Source organism: Oncorhynchus keta, chromosome 24 (assembly GCF_023373465.1).
Source record: "Oncorhynchus keta strain PuntledgeMale-10-30-2019 chromosome 24, Oket_V2, whole genome shotgun sequence".
NCBI lineage: Eukaryota > Metazoa > Chordata > Actinopteri > Salmoniformes > Salmonidae > Oncorhynchus > Oncorhynchus keta.
Genome location: NC_068444.1, coordinates 22,313,984 through 22,331,948, shown reverse-complemented (window position 1 = coordinate 22,331,948; position 17,965 = coordinate 22,313,984). Strand labels below are relative to the sequence as shown.

The window sequence follows — 17,965 nt, the reverse complement described above, 5'->3', positions numbered from 1 at the left end:
GATACACACACGCTCACACACACACACACACACACACACACACACACACACACACACACACACACACACACACACACACACACACACACACACTGTCAGATACATACACGCTCACACACACACACACACACACACACACACACACACACACACACACACACACACACACTGTCAGATACATACACACACACACACACACACACACACACACACACACACACACACACACACACACACACACACACACACACTGTCAGATACATACACGCTCACACACACTCACACACTGTCAGATACACACACGCTCACACACACACACACACACACACACACACACACACACACTGTCAGATACATACACGCTCACACACACACACACACACACTGTCAGATACACACACGCTCACACACACACACACACACACACACACACACACACTGTCAGATACATACACGCTCACACACACTCACACACTGTCAGATACACACACACACACACACACACACACACACACACACACACACACACACACACACACACACACACACACACACACACACACTCACACACTGTCAGATACACACACACACACACTGACACACACTCCCAGCAGGGACACAAAGTTAACTTACAGTACTATAGCAACAGAGAACACACACACAAACCATATCACATACTCACACACAGGCATACACTCACTCTCTATATATGCATAGTCACAGACTAAAATACATACTCATACATAAATGATGTACCCATTTCATTCTCATACATAGAGTACAACTCACACATACACACACATTTAAAGTGTAGGTCCTGGACAAGAGAAGCAGCAGCTGCAGTGACTGGTAAAACTCTGTTAAAACTCCAAATCAGGTGCTGTCACTGAACGACAAATTATGCAAAAATACACAAACACACACAAGCATGCAAATAGGCTGGGGGTAATGATATACTGACTGAAGGAGTTTGATTTGGCAGGACCAGATAGGAAAAAACATTAAGAACGACATGTAAATACGCCTCCCGCACGGCATCTTCAATGAGCGCCAGAAGTTACCTACAACATGTTCTCAGGGCGTTTCACACAAAGAGAGCGCTGTGCACCTATCACCACGCCAACCATGGCACCATGTCACCGTGACAACTCTGACACTAGTGACAAGTCCAGGTCCTACCGCCATGTTTCCGTTATGATTGATGTCCCTGTTAGGAGTGTCTGCTGTTCCCTCTGGGCCAACTGCATCACAGACACAGCGGCCATCTTTCAGCCAAAACTGGTCTCACCGGCAGAGAAAAACATTCCATCCTCCTCGCTGCTTGAAACCACACCGGTCGGGTATTTCTGTAATCTGATCAAGCGCTCATGCAAAGACAAAAGGTTCCTTTTGAGAACAGCGGGTACCTTCCTGCGAACAAGAGGCCCGTTTTACTTTTGTAGCATTTTGTTAAATTTAATCGTTGCACAAATCGTCTCCAATTACGCAAATGAGGTGAGGGCCCATGATGCCTGGCGCACGTCATTATGCTCATTAGTGGTCCTGGTCAGTGCTCCCACCTGGCACGCCACGGGTTGCTTTAGGACGCCCCCCTAGGAGAGGAGAAAGGCTGAAAATAAGAGAAAGAACTCAGAAATGTTTATGTAATGTTGATTTAAACTTCAACATTCAAAACATTCCTTCTAGCTTGGGTCAGAATATTTTGACCCATTGTACCTGCAAGGCTAAGAGAAAAGTTTCATGATTGAGGCGACTTGGCACATAAGCTTCCAATCATCATTATTGTGGCTATTTCAACATGGAAACTACGTATTAATCCAGGGTCTGCATCATTGTTTTACCTTTTTAAGACATTTCTCTGATTTTATAATAAGTACCTATGATTGAGGTCCACCGGCTGATCTTTAAAAACACAAACCAATCCCCCTTCATCTTTTTGAAGATTATGCAGGCATCATTGGGAGAGTTTAGAGCTCTCTATTGTACTTAACACCTAAACCCACATCCCTCTGAGGTAAAAACACAAATCACTCAATCGCATAAACAACACAACCTATGTGTGGGTATGATGCAGTGAGGGAGGACTTATCTGTGCTCGTGGTTGGCTAGCTGGCTGGCGGACTGGCTGTCTGGCTGACTGGTTGGTTGGCTGGATTGCTAGCTGACTGACGCCCCTCTGGTTGCAACTCATCCACAGGAAGTGATTAGTGAAATGGGTTTAGAATAGAGAGGCCTTCAAAGATCCCCCCACCTCCTCCCTCCATCACAAACCCTCCGGGTGCAGCTGTCAGGGGTTACATAACAACAGGACAAGAGCCCAGGACCACTAAGAGAGGGCCTTTGTCTGACACGCTGAGTGTACAAAACATTAGGAACACCTTCCTAATATTGAGTTGCACCTCCTTTTGCCATCAGAACAGCCTCGATTCATCAGGGCATGGACTCTACAAGGTGTGGAAAGCATTCCACAGGGATTCTGGCCCAGGTTGACTCTAATGCTTTCCATAGTTGTGTCAAGTTGGCTGGATGTCCTTTGAGTGTTGGACCATTCTTGATACACACAGGAAATTGTTGATGGTGAAAAATCCAGCAGCATTACAGATCTTGACATGCTCAAACCGGTGTGCCTGGCACCTATTGTCATACCTCGTTCAAACGCGCTAAAGTATTTTGTATTCACCCTCTGAATGTCTCAAGGCTTAAAAACCCTTCTCCCCTCCTCCCCTTCATCTACACTGATTTGAAGTGGATTTAACAAGTGACATCAATATGGGTTCATACCTTTCACCTGGATTCACCTGGTGATGGAAAGAGCAGGTGTTCCTAATGTTTTGTATACTCAGAGTAGTTCACAAATAAATAATAATCCCCACAAGAATTGTAATATATGCCATTTAGCACACGCTTTTATCCAAAGCAACTTACAGTCATATGTGCATACATTTTACATACGGGTGGTCCCGGGAATCTAACCCACTATCCTGACGTTGCAAGCGCCTTGTTCTATCAACTGAGCTACAGGACCTTGTAGATTAGTGACCTGAGTGCAGTGACTCAAAACCACTAAATTAGACAAGGAGGTACAGTTCTCCTACAGTACAGGGAAATACTGAAGTTTGGTGTAACCACCATGTCGATGACCTATAACCTCCACAATCGAGCTTTTGGAATCCAATATCAGAATTTCCAATGCTTTTACTCCATTTCCCAAAATATGAATGGAATGGAACGTCCCCAGCCCCACAGCGATCAATGGACCATAAAGATCTAGAATTCCTATGCCCATTGACCATTCCCCACTTACCATCCTTACTCCTGCTGTGGTAGAGGAGAGAGGGAGAGAAAGCGTTAGACAGTAGAACATGGAAAATAGAGAGTGAGAAAAAGAGATTGAGACAGTTTTACTTGAACAGAACATCACGTTTGGCCCAGACAGCTCAAACTAAAAGGATGAAGGGTAAAACAGATTAGCGCTTGACAGATCAGATCACAAGAGAGTCAATGGACTTTATGTCAGAGGTGAGAGTTCATTTGTGAATGAAAGACAGTTTTTCCACTAGAGATCTGCCTGGAGAGGGAGAGAAGGTGTCTCTCCTATTTCACAAAATCAAGGTCTTATCTGCTGGCAAAGGGCCTGTAAGAGTGGAAATATGCCATGCTCTTTCGGGACTTATCTAAATATATATTTTCATCCAGGGTTCATGAATTGCACATGATGCTCTCAATGTGTTTGAGGGTGAGAAGTTCAATATTCATTCCACTATTCCGCTCCAGCTCTTACCACGAGTCCGTCCTCCCCATTGGATGAACTAAATTCAAATACTGTAACTACACACTATAAAATATGGGTGAAGTAGGCAATCCTTTTCTTTCTTTTTTGGCATCAGATCTACCTAATTCTCACTTCAAACATACTTCTTGTGTTTAATAGAAATTAAATGACACATTCTGTTAACATCTGACTCCAGAGTAATCTGTTCTTGCAATTTTTTGTCTATGACATTTCAGATAGAAGATATGATAATTTATCACTAAGTCGTTGTGATGTAGTTAACTACTTTTCAAAGTAACTTTCATTCATTCATTTCTTAAGGGTAGCTTTACTGTAGCTAAACTCCTTCCAGTGTGAAGTACTTGGTAGCTTGGTAAACTAGAGTAGTTTCTCCAACACTGTGTGTGCGTGAATGTCTGCAAGAGACAGAGAGAGAGACAAATAGAGGAGGAACAAGCGAGACAGAACAGTGTTAACGGGTGTCTGTATTTCTGTGTGTTGCAGAGTCAATGAGCTGATGGGCTACAGTCCTGAAGATCTGTTGGGCCGCTCTGTCTATGAGTTCTACCACGCTTTGGACTCTGACAGTGTCACCAAGAGCCACCAGAACCGTGAGTGTCCACACTAAAACTGAGTACACTGAAAACGCATCCGCGTGCTTCCCAGCTGAAACATTTTGGAAGAGTTTGTGTATATATTATGACGACATTCTGTGACGTTTTGGACTTCGGCAAGGGTTTTTCGGGCCGTTGGGCACAACATATTTTTTTCAAGGCCAGCCGAAGTTCTGCAGCCAAAGTCTACGCCCCTTCATCCATGATTGGTCAACTGTAGGGATTCTTCAATAAAATCTTTGTCGCCATTCAATGAGTGACGACTCGTTTTCATGCACATTTTTTTATTGTTAGATGTAAAATTGCGCCACTAAGATCTCCTCAGCAAAAGAAATACAACATGAATGACAGTTATCTTAGATTAATTCTGACTATTTTGAAGAAGTGTATACTGGCTCTGACTTCTCAAATTGGACAAACAAGCACTATTGTGCTTTTTTCTTGTTTTTCAAACGAAGGTCTTTTAACAAGGGAGTATGCAAGCACACCCGTTCAGTTCGCCTAGCCGACTTTGGCTAGCCGCCAGCCGAACTGAAGCATGCTGACTCCTTAACTCAGGGATGACAAAGAGCATGCTGACTCTTGACTCAAAGCCTGACAACAGATAGAATGATTTTGAAGTGGGGGGAAATGTCTCATCTATGTGTTGATGACCTTAAATCTCCTATTCTCTCCCTGGTAAAGCTCTGTATGAACCTCAGTTAGCTACACACACATTTACACACTCACACATATATTAACACATACGTATACAATTGCGCTCGCAGGCACACGTGCACACACACACACACACACACACACACACACACACACACACACACACACACACACACACACACACACACACACACACACACACACACACACACACACACACACACACACACACACACACACACACACACACACACTATCCCCCCAGTTCTGTTGTGAAAAAGCAGTCTCTTAGCCCTAGGCCCGTACTTAATGAATTACTCCTACATAGGGACTGTAATAGCCACAACATGTGAGCCTGCTAAAAAAGAGAGAGGGAGAGAATAAAAGAGAGAGAGAGAATAAAAGAGAGAGAGAGAATAAAAGAGAGCGAGAGAGAAATATTATCTAGCAGAGCTGGTTCTTAGAGAACTGGGTGGATGGTCCAGTCTTAGACGCCGCGGCCTGGTTCCCAAGCTCTCCGGTGTCACTGGTGTAGGGGGGAACAAGACACAAGACTTTACAGTGTCAGAGCAGCACCTCATTCAGTCTATAGTAGACCGGTACTGAGCTCCCTTTCTCTGCATTTCATTAAAACCATTAATGCACTTCATCATTTTTAGATTGTTGCCTTAAACGAAACAACAGTTTTTAAAAAATGTTTGTGATACTGTAACAGGCTGTCTTCAAATCCCTGTAGATTTATATCCCTATCCCTCCTTCTCTGTTTATGTATATGTATTGATTTTACCAGCCCAGAGATGAAACCCAATCCATGTTGACGTCCACCAGCTTCTCTAACACAGAGATCAGCCCCCAGCCCACCTCACACACAACACCCTCACATCACATCTAAACTCCACTAGGCCCCTCTCTCTCTCAGCCAAATTACATTTCAGATGCATGTGTGAGTTATGACTATAATTCAAAACAGGCCTTATTACATTAGTGAGGCTCTGTGGACCTGGGCCGGTATTAAGATGTCTTCAATCCCATTAGGGCTGACCTGTGACGGGGGAGATAAGAGGAGCGCAGGGCGTCTGTGATGACAGGGGACCAGGTGTCCCACATTGCCCCTGTAATGAGGCCCTCCAGTGGGATGGCTTCTGTCCCCCAGTGACATTTACACATCATTAAAAGCCTCTCTCTGTAACAGGAGAGAGGGGAAAAGGAGAGAAAAACAAGCCAGGGTCTGGGTTGTGTTGTTCGCTGAAAGCAAATCTACCTGGAGCAGGGACAGTTCTGTTGGCTTGTGTGGTGGTGGGAGTGTGTGTATGTGTGTGTACCCCTCTATGTTTGTTTACATCCTAGTTGTGGTAGCTCTACTCTCAACACATCAAGTGAGCTCCAAGCTCCTTGTTACAGTCTATGAAACCGCATCCATCTATCAGTGGTGTGGTTAGCCCTAGCAGACTGAATGCACTGGGCAGCCAGCCTCTCCTCCAGAGAATAGCCTCTCTATGTGGCCCCCTTCCGGCCCAGAGACACAGACGGCCAGGCTGGGCCTGGTCTCTGCGGCAACGTGACTGGCCAATAGAGCAGCAAATGCTCTGGTCTGTATTTACTCGCTCTAATCCTGCCCTAGGATGAACCCTACGACCCCAGGCCTGCTGCTTTCCCACGCCAGTCCTGGGCCTGGGCCAACCCACACTGAGGACAGCAGCTAGGCCATCCCCTCCTTCTCTCTCCTGATACTTATCTATCTCTCTATCTCTCCTCACCCCCACATTTCTCTCTTCTTCACCCTCATTCTTAGTGTGACCCTGGCCTGAATCTCTCTCTTCTTCACCCTCGTTCTTAGTGTTACCCTGGCCTGAATCTCTCTCCTCTTCACCCTCGTTCTTAGTGTTACCCTGTCCTGAATCTCTCTCCTCTTCACCCTCGTTCTTAGTGTTACCCTGGCCTGAATCTCTCTCCTCTTCACCCTCGTTCTTAGTGTTACCCTGGCCTGAATCTCTCTCCTCTTCACCCTCGTTCTTAGTGTTACCCTGGCCTGAATCTCTCTCCTCTTCACCCTCGTTCTTAGTGTTGCCCTGACCTGAATCTCTCTCTTCTTCATCCTCGTTCTTAGTGTTGCCCTGACCTGAATCTCTCTCTTCTTCACCCTCGTTCTTCTCTCCTCTTTGCTCTGCTATTTGCTCTCTGAGTTGCTCTTCTTTTCACCTCCATCCAGCTAGTTTTATACTGACTCTCTCTCTCTCTCTCTCTCTCTCTCTCTCTCTCTCTCTCTGTACAGTGTGCAGTAAAGGTCAGGCAGTGAGTGGACAGTATCGTATGCTGGCCAAACATGGAGGCTACGTGTGGGTTGAGACCCAGGGCACAGTAATCTACAACAGCCGGAATTCCCAGCCGCAGTGCATCGTTTGTGTCAACTTCGTCCTCAGGTATGGTCAAAGAACAAGCAGAAACAGAACATAGGGCCCATTAATCTGAGGTTCTCAGACCATAAACCTACTCCTGGATGAAATAGCATGTTTTTTCACTGGAGGTCCTCTATTGAAATGATTTTTGAGTCCAGGACTAGGCCTAACCTGTGTCCAGGAAACTGGCCCATTATGTACAATATTGGGGGGACAAAGTGATTGTGGAAGGCTGCTGGTTCAAATGTGAGATTACAGTATGACAGTATCTTAATTTAATCTTAAAATCTGGTGGTAACATAACACATCCCTGAGGTATCCCTCTGTCTCTGTGTGTTTTTTAGTGACGTGGAGAACAAGTCCATGATCTTCTCCATGGACCAGACTGAGTCTCTGTTCAAGCCACACCACATGAACAGTTTCTTCACCCAGAGTGGTGCTGCGGTGGCCACGGAGCCCATCAAGACCCTGTTCACCAAACTCAAAGAGGAGCCAGAAGACCTTGCTCAGCTGGCCCCCACACCTGGAGACGCCGTCATCACCCTTGACTTTGGTCAGAACACTCCCCAATATCTCCCATTCTTCTTTAGGTGTCTCCCTAACCATACCAATATCTTCCATTACACTGTCCATTTCCCCCTAACTATATCCATATCATCCCATTACTACAATACATCTCCCCAATGCCATGCTCCATGTCACATGATATGGTAATTAAACATGTAGTTATAGTTATGCCGTCTCTAACGTCGTCCCCAGACTCCAATTGCTGGCGCATAAAGTACATCTATACTGAAAAATATTTCTAAGATGCGTACTTTCAGATTTTCCTAACTCACTTTCTTGTTTAAATCACTTACGCTGATCACACGTTGAAGTCCACAATGAGTTAAGCTAGAAGGTGATGGACTGACAGATCAGACAATTAAAAACAGTGGTTGTTTCGTCCGCTCCAGCCAAGTCCGGTTCTGAGGCAATGTGAAACCAGACGGTTCTACAGCCGGCTGGTGGACAAGATTAGACAATTTCTAGTTTAAAGTAATGGCCTAAGTTCTATGAAAACAGGAATATTAACCATCTACTGTTTATATGATTGTGTCCTACAGGAAGGCCACCGTTTGAGGAGCCTCATCCTCCTCTTTACCCCAAGATGTCTCCCATGCCCCCTCCGGCCCCCCAGGGCTGGGGCAGTGATGCCCACAAGCCCTGCCCGGCAGGAGACATGTCCAACCACATGGCTGCCACCTTCTCAGTGCCCCAGAACCCCACACCAGGCAGCGCCACCCCCAGCACTGCCCCCCCTAGCCTGAGCAGTTGTTCCACGGTATGTAGCTGCTACTGTCCCTGGTGTCCTTTTTCACTCTTCTACCATTCTTCTGTCATCTACTATTTCATTCACCAACACCACGTCCGCTAGCACAAGCCTTCATTACCCGTTTTTCTTCCACAGCAAATTAATGTGACTCATGGTTTATGTATTGTGTTTTGGTACGCTTGTGTGTGTTCGGGTTTGTGTGTGTGTAGCCTAAGTGTGTGTCACAATGTGTGTGTTTGTCACCATGTGTGCGCTTGTTTGTGCGTGTGTGTGCATGTGTGATGGTGTGGGCACGGATCCTGGGTGTTTGGGACAGGGGGCAGAGTGTGGTGAGAATGGAGGGGGTGGATGGTTGGAATAAGCAGTGGTCACTAGTTACTCAGGGCTCAATGGAGCTTTTGTCATGTCACGTTCTCTCTCTCTCTCTCTCTTGGTCTCCCTCTCTTGGTCTCCCTCTCTTGGTCTCTGTCTCTTGGTCTCTCTCTCTTGGTCTCCCTCTCTTGGTCTCCCTCTCTTGGTCTCCCTCTCTTGGTCTCCCTCTCTTGGTCTCCCACTCTCCCTCCTCTCTGTGGGTACAGCCCAGCAGCCCAGGGGATTACTACAGCGAGAGAGAGAGTGACCTGAAGGTAGAGCTGACTGAGAAGCTCTTTGCTCTGGACACAGAGGGGCCCAAGAGCCCCGGCAGCACCCAGGTCAGTTTCACTGGCACTTCACAGACCCACTACTCAACCAGTGTGCATGAGATGGAGGGTAGACATTATATTAGATTTACATTTATTTGAAGGGCAATTCTGCCACTTTTCAACTTCATATGCATTATCTCCATCACTGCATAAAAAATAACATCATGCTTCTCTGTGTCATCACAGGGTGGGATTAAAAGTAAGAACAACTGATTTAAAAAACCTGTGTTTCTAGCTGGATGGAGGGTGTTTTCTTGCATCCCTTTGTCACCGCCAATCTCACAGTGTTACAAAATCACTGTTTTTAAAATCTTTTCAACTTCAACTTTATATTTCTTATGCTCAACATAGAAATGCACCGTTTTAACATATGTAGACACTGGTATTGTGTTGGAGATAATGAAAATGGGGTTGAAAGTGGTGGAATTGCCCTTTAACCAAGGTGTGCAGTGGGGTTGCTTTCTGGTCTGACTGTATGTTGGATACTTTTTGTCTTGCAATGTCATAATGCACTTCAGAGGTTTGATTTGATGTGACCCTCTCAGTCGGTCCTGAGTGATTTGGATCTGGAGACCCTGGCTCCATACATCCCCATGGACGGAGAAGACTTCCAACTCCACCCCATCATTACTGAAGAGGCCCCTGGAGGCACCGAGGGGGCCGCTGACCAAATGGGACACCGCACCACACAGAACGGGTTCAGCAACATCGCCAGCCTCTTCCAGCCCCTGGGATCCCCACAGTCTGCCCACTACCAGCCCGCCAAGTGGGCCCCAGGAGACAAGAGAGGCCCCAACCACAGTGAAATAAGCCCCATGGACTCCAGGCCTACTCTGCCCTACACAGGCCCTGCACAGATCACCCCCTACCACACCCTAGCCAGCACCCCTTTGTCCTCCATGGGCGGACGTCAGAACCTGCAGTGGCCCCCCGATCCCCCGTTACACTACCAACAACAAGTGGACGCCATGGGCGGAAGCAACTCATGTCAGAACATGCCGGTCAACAGAATGCACAAGCAGAGGTACTGTAGTGGACCTTCAGTGTGTCTGTCCTACTGATTGAATTCAGTTCCTGTACTGATGGTTGTTAGAGCTAGAGTTGATCTACAGAGATGGTGAAGTAATGTGATGTTCTTCTGCAGGTCAATGGAGAACTTTGTCCAGGCCTACAGAGACATGAGTCCTGCTAGAATCGCCATAGCCAACAACTTCAAGCGCTCCTTCACGCAAATGGCAGTGGTACGTATAGCCTCTCACTAAATATTTCATGAGAGTTGTATTAGATGTGGAAACTACAGACTTTTGACTATGTTTTCGACTGTAATGTGTGTCTGTTTTTGCGTTTATCAGGGTGACTCCACCCTGAGTACGCCATCAGAGATGATGTGGAAGAGGATGAGGAATGAAAGCTGTGCCATCCTGGATAGATCTCTCAGCACCAGCTCACTGGCAGGTACTGGATGGTGGACAATGTGGGACATACAGTGTGCAAACCAAAATGCCAAATATCACTTATAGTAAAAACCATAGTAGAGAAAATATAGCAATATTGAACTCATCTTAATATCTCTCTTCCTCTTTCTTTTACAGATAAAGGTATGTGCATACATGGGGGTGTTGACCAGTGTCTCAGCCCCCTTCAACGGCACAGGAAGTCCCAGTATCCAGGATGTGGAAACAGTGCACCTAAAAAAGCCTTCCCCGAACAGTGGTGCAACTACAGAGAATACCGTATGCTGCCCTCTCCCAAGACAGAGGGTAAGCCTGGCATTTTTATTTCCATTCTAATGCAACTCCCATGTGTCATACGTCATTTAAAAGATTGACTGGTCAAACTAGTAGAAACCAGTTGGCCAGAGGCAAAGAAAATATGTTAATGTTCACGTGGGGATTTAGGCAATGATGAAACAACATGTTCAAATCTATTTTTAGAAATTGATTTGGACAAATAATATCCTTGGTTTTGTAATCACAGTCCATTTCCATGACTTGGCACCATAGTCAATTGACTGTCCTCCTCAGATGAATGTTGATTGGCTTTTGCCCCAAAGCCATTTCCTCCCTACTAATGGACTGTCTACATGTTTGTTGTGTGTGTAGGGGTTGCCAGTCGGCTGTTGGGCCCGTCCTTTGAGACCTATTGTTTGCCAGAGCTCACCCGCTACGACTGCGAGGTCAATGTCCCTCTCCAAGGCAACCTGCACTTGCTTCAGGGCAGTGACCTACTGAGAGCCTTGGACCAGGCCACCTAGACCCAGCCCTACACCCCCTACTGCATTTCCCTACCCTGGACCAGGCCACCTAGACCCAGCCCTTACACCCCCTACTCCCCTACCCTACCCTCCCCTGGACAAGGCCACCTAGACCCAGCCCTACACCCCCTACTCCCCTACCCTACCCTGGACCAGGCCACCTAGACCCAGCTCTACACCCCTACCCCCCTACCCTACCCTCCTCTGGACCAGGCCACCTAGACCCAACCCTACACCCCCTACTCCCCTACCCTACCCTCCACTGGACAAGGCCACCTAGACCCAGCCATACACCCCCTACTCCCCCACCTGCCCACTCTACCCTACCCAGCCCTGGACCAGGCCTCCGAGACGCAGACATATACCCCCTACCGTACTTTATCTTACCCTACCTAGACATAGCCCTCACCAACCTCACCTCTACCCATCCTTACCCTCCAATAGTCTTAGCCAATACACCCTAGACTAACACATCTCTCGAAAACACTGACTGACACCTCAGCCAAGCCGATTCCCCTGTCCTAACGTCCTGGCACATCTAACATAGTACTACTCAACCATGCCCCCCACCCACCCTACCATACCAAGCCCCATACAAACCTGTTTCATCGTCAAAGCCACACATACCCTGCCTCCTCCTCATCCATCCACCCTACTGCCCCTATGTATCATTAGAAAAACGTGTGGCTTCTGTTCTATTTTTGTTGTCTTTATCATCATAAATTATATACGTGTATAATTCTTAGTTATTAGTCTATTTCTGTTAAACAATTTGATCTGTTTCAGTGTTCTCAAGCTCTATTCTGTCCCCCCAATTGTGTGATCTGTAGCCTACTTTTCTTCTTTCACCATGTCTGTCTGTCTGTCTGTCTGTCTGTCTGTCTGTCTGTCTGTCTGTCTGTCTGTCTGTCTGTCTGTCTGTCTGTACGACGCTGTCATAGACACACTAACAAACAAAACAGTCTGAAATCCAGATTAAGCTTCACCGAATGTAAGCATAACACCCAGGTTTTTTTTAAATAAACTTTTTTGTTGTTCTTTTACTACCCTTTCCCCATTCCTTACTGTCTAGTTTCCTTCAGTCACTGGTGTCTGTTTGCATGTTTCTATTGTTCCCTCAGTGTGAGCTCACTGGATAGTTACAGTACTTGCCATGAAGTTGATTGGTCAAATCAGAGCGTGCCTCCAACATAGGGAGGAGAGTGCTATTTTTGGTACCTTTTTCATGGCATTAGAAGTCATATCAGAATCAGAGAGACATTGGCCTAGATCACAGGAGGGTGGTGACGGGAGGACGGCTCATAATAATGACTGTAATACCATTTAATTCATTCCATTCCAGCCATTACTATGAGCCCATTCACTCCAATAAAGGTGCCAGCAGCCACCTGTGGCCTAGATTCACTAAGATCAAGCGTTAACCAGTGATAGCCGACACCCGCACAGCTGGCGTTTTAGCCGTGTCGCAGGTTTAACTGTGTTGCAGCTGTTAAGTAAGAGAGGTTGCTCGTGTGGTCATTGTCACGAAGCCACACCGGTCCCACTCGCATTACAAGTTCAGAATGAGTAAGTCTAGGCTATATAGAAATTACATGACACTCAAATTGAGAATCATTAAACTAAATAATTAGGATTTCTATCAGCCTAATCAAGGTGTAAATTAAATATCACATTCCAGCGTTTGAACTTGTAAACAAGTTGTAAACAAGGTTGCATGGAATTTCTCTTAATGCGACTCCGTGTAGCCAATGGCAATGTCCTCCTTTAGGTATAAAGAACCTAAAGGAGGACGAACACTTCCTTAGTTTAAGAGATGGCAACTCGCTATTGACATTGAGACTCTTTTTCTGTATTCCTTCTCTTTCTATTTCATTCTCATTTTTAGGTCTTTGTCTTTTGTGTGGTGACCACTTAAAAGTTTGAATTTAGCTTCGTACACACATATATGTATTTAAAGACAGAAGCTATAAAGTTTCTACTATAATGTCAAGATAGTGTTTTAGTGTTTATGTGCCTTGGTACTTTGTCTTATCTACCCAGTAGATGCAGATTGTATTCCTGTGTTTTAGATGTTACTCCATAGTGCTGGTGTCTGTTTTGTTTTTTGTTTTTTCCAGAGTGTATGCACAAGTATAATGAAATTGTTAGCAGGCCAGTACTGATCTGTTGTTGCGCTTTAAAGAAAAAAGGAAATGGAGGGGGAAAAAACGATAACATTTTCTAAGTTCCACTTTTGACATGTAGCATTTTGAATATTGTAAACAAAAGAAATTGACACAAAAGTAATATCTTTCAACAGTATCTAAACAGGTGATGGTGCTTTATAGATATAACCATCTTGCATTTGTAGAGGCAACTTTATATGTTTCATGGATCCACTTTCAGTAACACTGTATTTTGATGTTATTGTTCATTTTTCTTGCTGAGATTGTCTTTAAAGGTGATTCATAACAGACATGATGTGCCTTAACATTGCCTTAAGGTTGTCTCAATGTTGATTCAGCCCAGTGTTATGCCCTTCAAATGCACAGATTGTAGACGTAGACGTACAGTAGATTGTCCAATAAAACTACACTAGCCTATACAAATCCAGATGTTTAGCTTGGAGAGCTCTAGTGTCAGATCCAGTATGTTGAGTAGATGTAATTAGAAGTCCAGTCCAAACAGAGAGACGCTCTAAAGGAGAGAATTTTAGAAAGATAAAGAATCAGATTCAGCACGTCGACCTATGTGTCTGGCACTGTGTTGATTTATTGCGGGTTTAGGTTGTTAATAAGAAACCAGAGGCTGTAATTTGGTGTAGAGGGTGTTAAATTAGTGAGGGTGATACACTAAACACTTTAAAGACCAATGGTCAATATCAAATACTCAGGCACTTCCCTTGACAGCTTGGCAGAACATGTTTTGTCAATACAAAAATCTCAAAATTTAAACGGTTGAATCTAAGATTATTTCTGGGTTAGATGGCGCAATAGTTAAATATAGACTTAGAGCAATGTGCGGCAGATACCTGTTGAAACCTGTTGAAACAGATGCAGGTGGTGATAGAGCTATGAGACAGAGACGGAGATAGAAGTGAGATGGATAACTGAGGGACAGATAGAGAGGGACTGTGGTGCTGAACTGTGACTGACAGAGAGGGATACATCCTGCTCAGCCTGCCCACTGATGCACTGATCTCTTCACACGCTACTTCACTCAGTAGTCAGCTCATCTCTCTCTCTCGGTCTCGCTCTCTAGCTCTCCCCCCCTCTCTCATCCCTCTCGCTCTTTCTCTTTCCCTCCCACGTTCATTTTAAGGTACATCCCTGCCAAGTTTAGCCACCTTGTCAACTCTAGCGCATTCTAACAAAGACAAAACATTGCTTCCACTGTTAATGGAAATATATCGACACAGTGAGTTCCTCCAAAGACATGAGAAAATATGCTCCTTGTTTTCGTTGAGCCAAAGTGAATGGAATGTGGGACGTTTCCTCAAATTACCCACATCCCAGATAAATTAAACACAAGGATAAAATGTTAGGATGTATAATTGTATGTGTTTATTTATTTTGTGGGAACAATGACAAATTACAGATAGTTAGATCAGACCACTCTGTTAGCTGACAAGTATCTGGTTTTGGTCCCTATATGCGCTGTCTAAAACCCCCAGATATGCAGTATTTAACATGCAAAAGCAAGCAAAAGTCCCATGCTTTGCATTTGTTATATTAAACTTATATGAGATTAAATGTCTCGTTATTACTTGAATTCTAAGCATTTGAAGAAAACCAAAGTTAGATAGAGATTAAGTTCTCTGCCTCGCTGGCCACTCTCCTGTTCCTGATGGAGAGGAGGCTGGCCGCGCTCCTGTTCCTGACGGAGAGGAGGCTGGCCGCGCTCCTGTTCCTGACGGAGAGAAGGCTGGCCGCGCTCCTGTTCCTGACGGAGAGGAGGCTGGCCGCGCTCCTGTTCCTGACGGAGAGGAGGCTGGCCGCGCTCCTGTTCCTGACGGAGAGGAGGCTGGCCGCGCTCCTGTTCCTGACGGAGAGGAGGCTGGCCACGCTCCTTTTCCTGACAGAGAGGAGTCTGGGATGTCAGATGGAACTGCAGATGGGGTGTGGCCTAAATTGTGCTCCTGTATGTGAAATGAGTAGGCTAGAGGGAAGTCCCAAAATGGTAACTGCAGAAGGAAGGCTATCCACCAGTCCTAGCTGTAGCTACTGTGACACTTGAAGGGCCCAAAAAGTAAACATACAAATATGAATAATTGAACAATCTCAGTTCTCGTCCTCTTTAAAGACAATATCAGCATTCTAGGCTACTAAATATAATGAGGGTTGTTTTTTCCTTGGGATATGTTCTGCTTTTATCCATTACATTTGTGGATGTCTTATAGTTATTTTAGATCAGTGGTTTCCAACCTTTTTTGGTTACCGTACCACCAACTGAATTTTGCTCTGCCCGGAGTAACACTGAAGTACCCCCTCATGTGCATTTGACCAGTAACCCTATGGTCTCATGAGCATTTTACCAGTAACCCTATGGTCTCATGTGCATTTTACCAGTAACCCTATGGTCTCATGAGCATTTTACCAGTAACCCTATGGTCTCATGTGCATTTTACCAGTAACCCTATGGTCTCATGTGCATTTTACCAGTAACCCTATGGTCTCATGTGCATTTTACCAGTAACCCTATGGTCTCATGCACATTTTACCAGTAACCCTATGGTCTCATGTGCATTTTACCAGTAACCCTATGGTCTCATGTGCATTTTACCAGTAACCCTATGGTCTCATGCACATTTTACCAGTAACCCTATGGTCTCATGTGCATTTTACCAGTAACCCTATGGTCTCATGTGCATTTTACCAGTAACCCTATGGTCTCATGCGCATTTTACCAGTAACCCTATGGTCTCATGTGCATTTTACCAGTAACCCTATGGTCTCATGTGCATTTTACCAGTAACCCTATGGTCTCATGTGCATTTTACCAGTAACCCTATGGTCTCATGTGCATTTTACCAGTAACCCTATGGTCTCATGTGCATTTTACCAGTAACCCTATGGTCTCATGTGCATTTTACCAGTAACCCTATGGTCTCATGTGCATTTTACCAGTAACCCTATGGTCTCATGTGCATTTTACCAGTAACCCTGGTCTCATGTGCATTTTACCAGTAACCCTATGGTCTCATGTGCATTTTACCAGTAACCCTATGGTCTCATGTGCATTTTACCAGTAACCCTATGGTCTCATGTGCATTTTACCAGTAACCCTATGGTCTCATGTGCATTTTACCAGTAACCCTATGGTCTCATGTGCATTTTACCAGTAAGCCTATGGTCTCATGTGCATTTTACCAGTAAGCCTATGGTCTCATGTGCATTTTACCAGTAAGCCTATGGTCTCATGTGCATTTTACCAGTAACCCTGTGGATACGCCAAGTACCCCCAGGAGTCCTAGTACCCCTGGTTGGGAACCACTGTTTTAGATGATCCTATGATTTATATTGAATTCATATTGACATTATTATATTGTTATTATTTTTGTTATTACTGTATGGGGAACTGAACCCAATAAGAAGACGTATTTCTGCACTGATATCTTATTAAAGCGTACTGATCTTACCTGCCGTTTGTGATGTGATACATGTTTCATTGTTTTATTGTCACAGGTCAGTTCCAGTACCATATTAACAATGTGCAGGGATACTGGAGTGGTAGAGGTAGATATGTATAGGGGTAAGATGACTACATGTAGGACTCAGGATATATGATAAACAGAGTAGTGTGTGTGTGTGTGTGTGTGTGTGTGTGTGTGTGTGTGTGTGTGTGTGTGTGTGTGTGTGTGTGTGTGTGTGTGTGTGTGTGTGTGTGTGTGTGTGTATAGAGTCAGTATGAATGTGTGTGTCACGTGTGAGCTAATTAGGTATGTGTGTGTGTGTGTGTGTGTGTGTGTGTGTGTGTGTGTGTGTGTGTGTGTGTGTGTGTGTGTGTGTGTGTGTGTGTGTGTGTGTGTGCATAGAGTCAGTGCAAAAATAAAAAATATGAACACTTCCTATACAGCCTTCATAATGCATTATAAGCACATTTACAAAGGCCTTATGATATACTGTATGCCTAATGCATTATAATGCACAACTTCCAATGGACCAGCCAACATTCTAAAATTAAATTCCTATTCACAAAAGACAGGAATGTCATAATGACTGTCATCCAGTGCTTTATGAAAACACTCTCCCTTCTACATAGATATGAAGATCTATTGATATTTGAGTAGTGTCTT

General features: G+C 45.0%; 1 protein-coding gene across 2 annotated transcripts in view; it reads left to right on the top strand.

Moving 5' to 3' along the window:
- Positions 1 to 17,307, top strand: part of LOC118402813 (endothelial PAS domain-containing protein 1-like) — a 64,206-nt gene extending 46,899 nt beyond the window's left edge. For both annotated transcript variants that reach the window (XM_035801094.2, XM_035801093.2), the window contains exons 7-16: positions 4,277 to 4,383; positions 7,316 to 7,463; positions 7,784 to 7,992; positions 8,546 to 8,763; positions 9,333 to 9,446; positions 9,983 to 10,461; positions 10,582 to 10,678; positions 10,790 to 10,892; positions 11,030 to 11,197; positions 11,540 to 17,307. In XM_035801094.2, coding sequence (XP_035656987.1) covers positions 4,277 to 4,383; positions 7,316 to 7,463; positions 7,784 to 7,992; positions 8,546 to 8,763; positions 9,333 to 9,446; positions 9,983 to 10,461; positions 10,582 to 10,678; positions 10,790 to 10,892; positions 11,030 to 11,197; positions 11,540 to 11,691 — 1,795 coding nt within the window. In that variant the 3' untranslated portion in view covers positions 11,692 to 17,307. The remainder of the gene's footprint in view (positions 1 to 4,276; positions 4,384 to 7,315; positions 7,464 to 7,783; positions 7,993 to 8,545; positions 8,764 to 9,332; positions 9,447 to 9,982; positions 10,462 to 10,581; positions 10,679 to 10,789; positions 10,893 to 11,029; positions 11,198 to 11,539) is intronic.
- Positions 17,308 to 17,965: the final 658 nt, after the last annotated feature.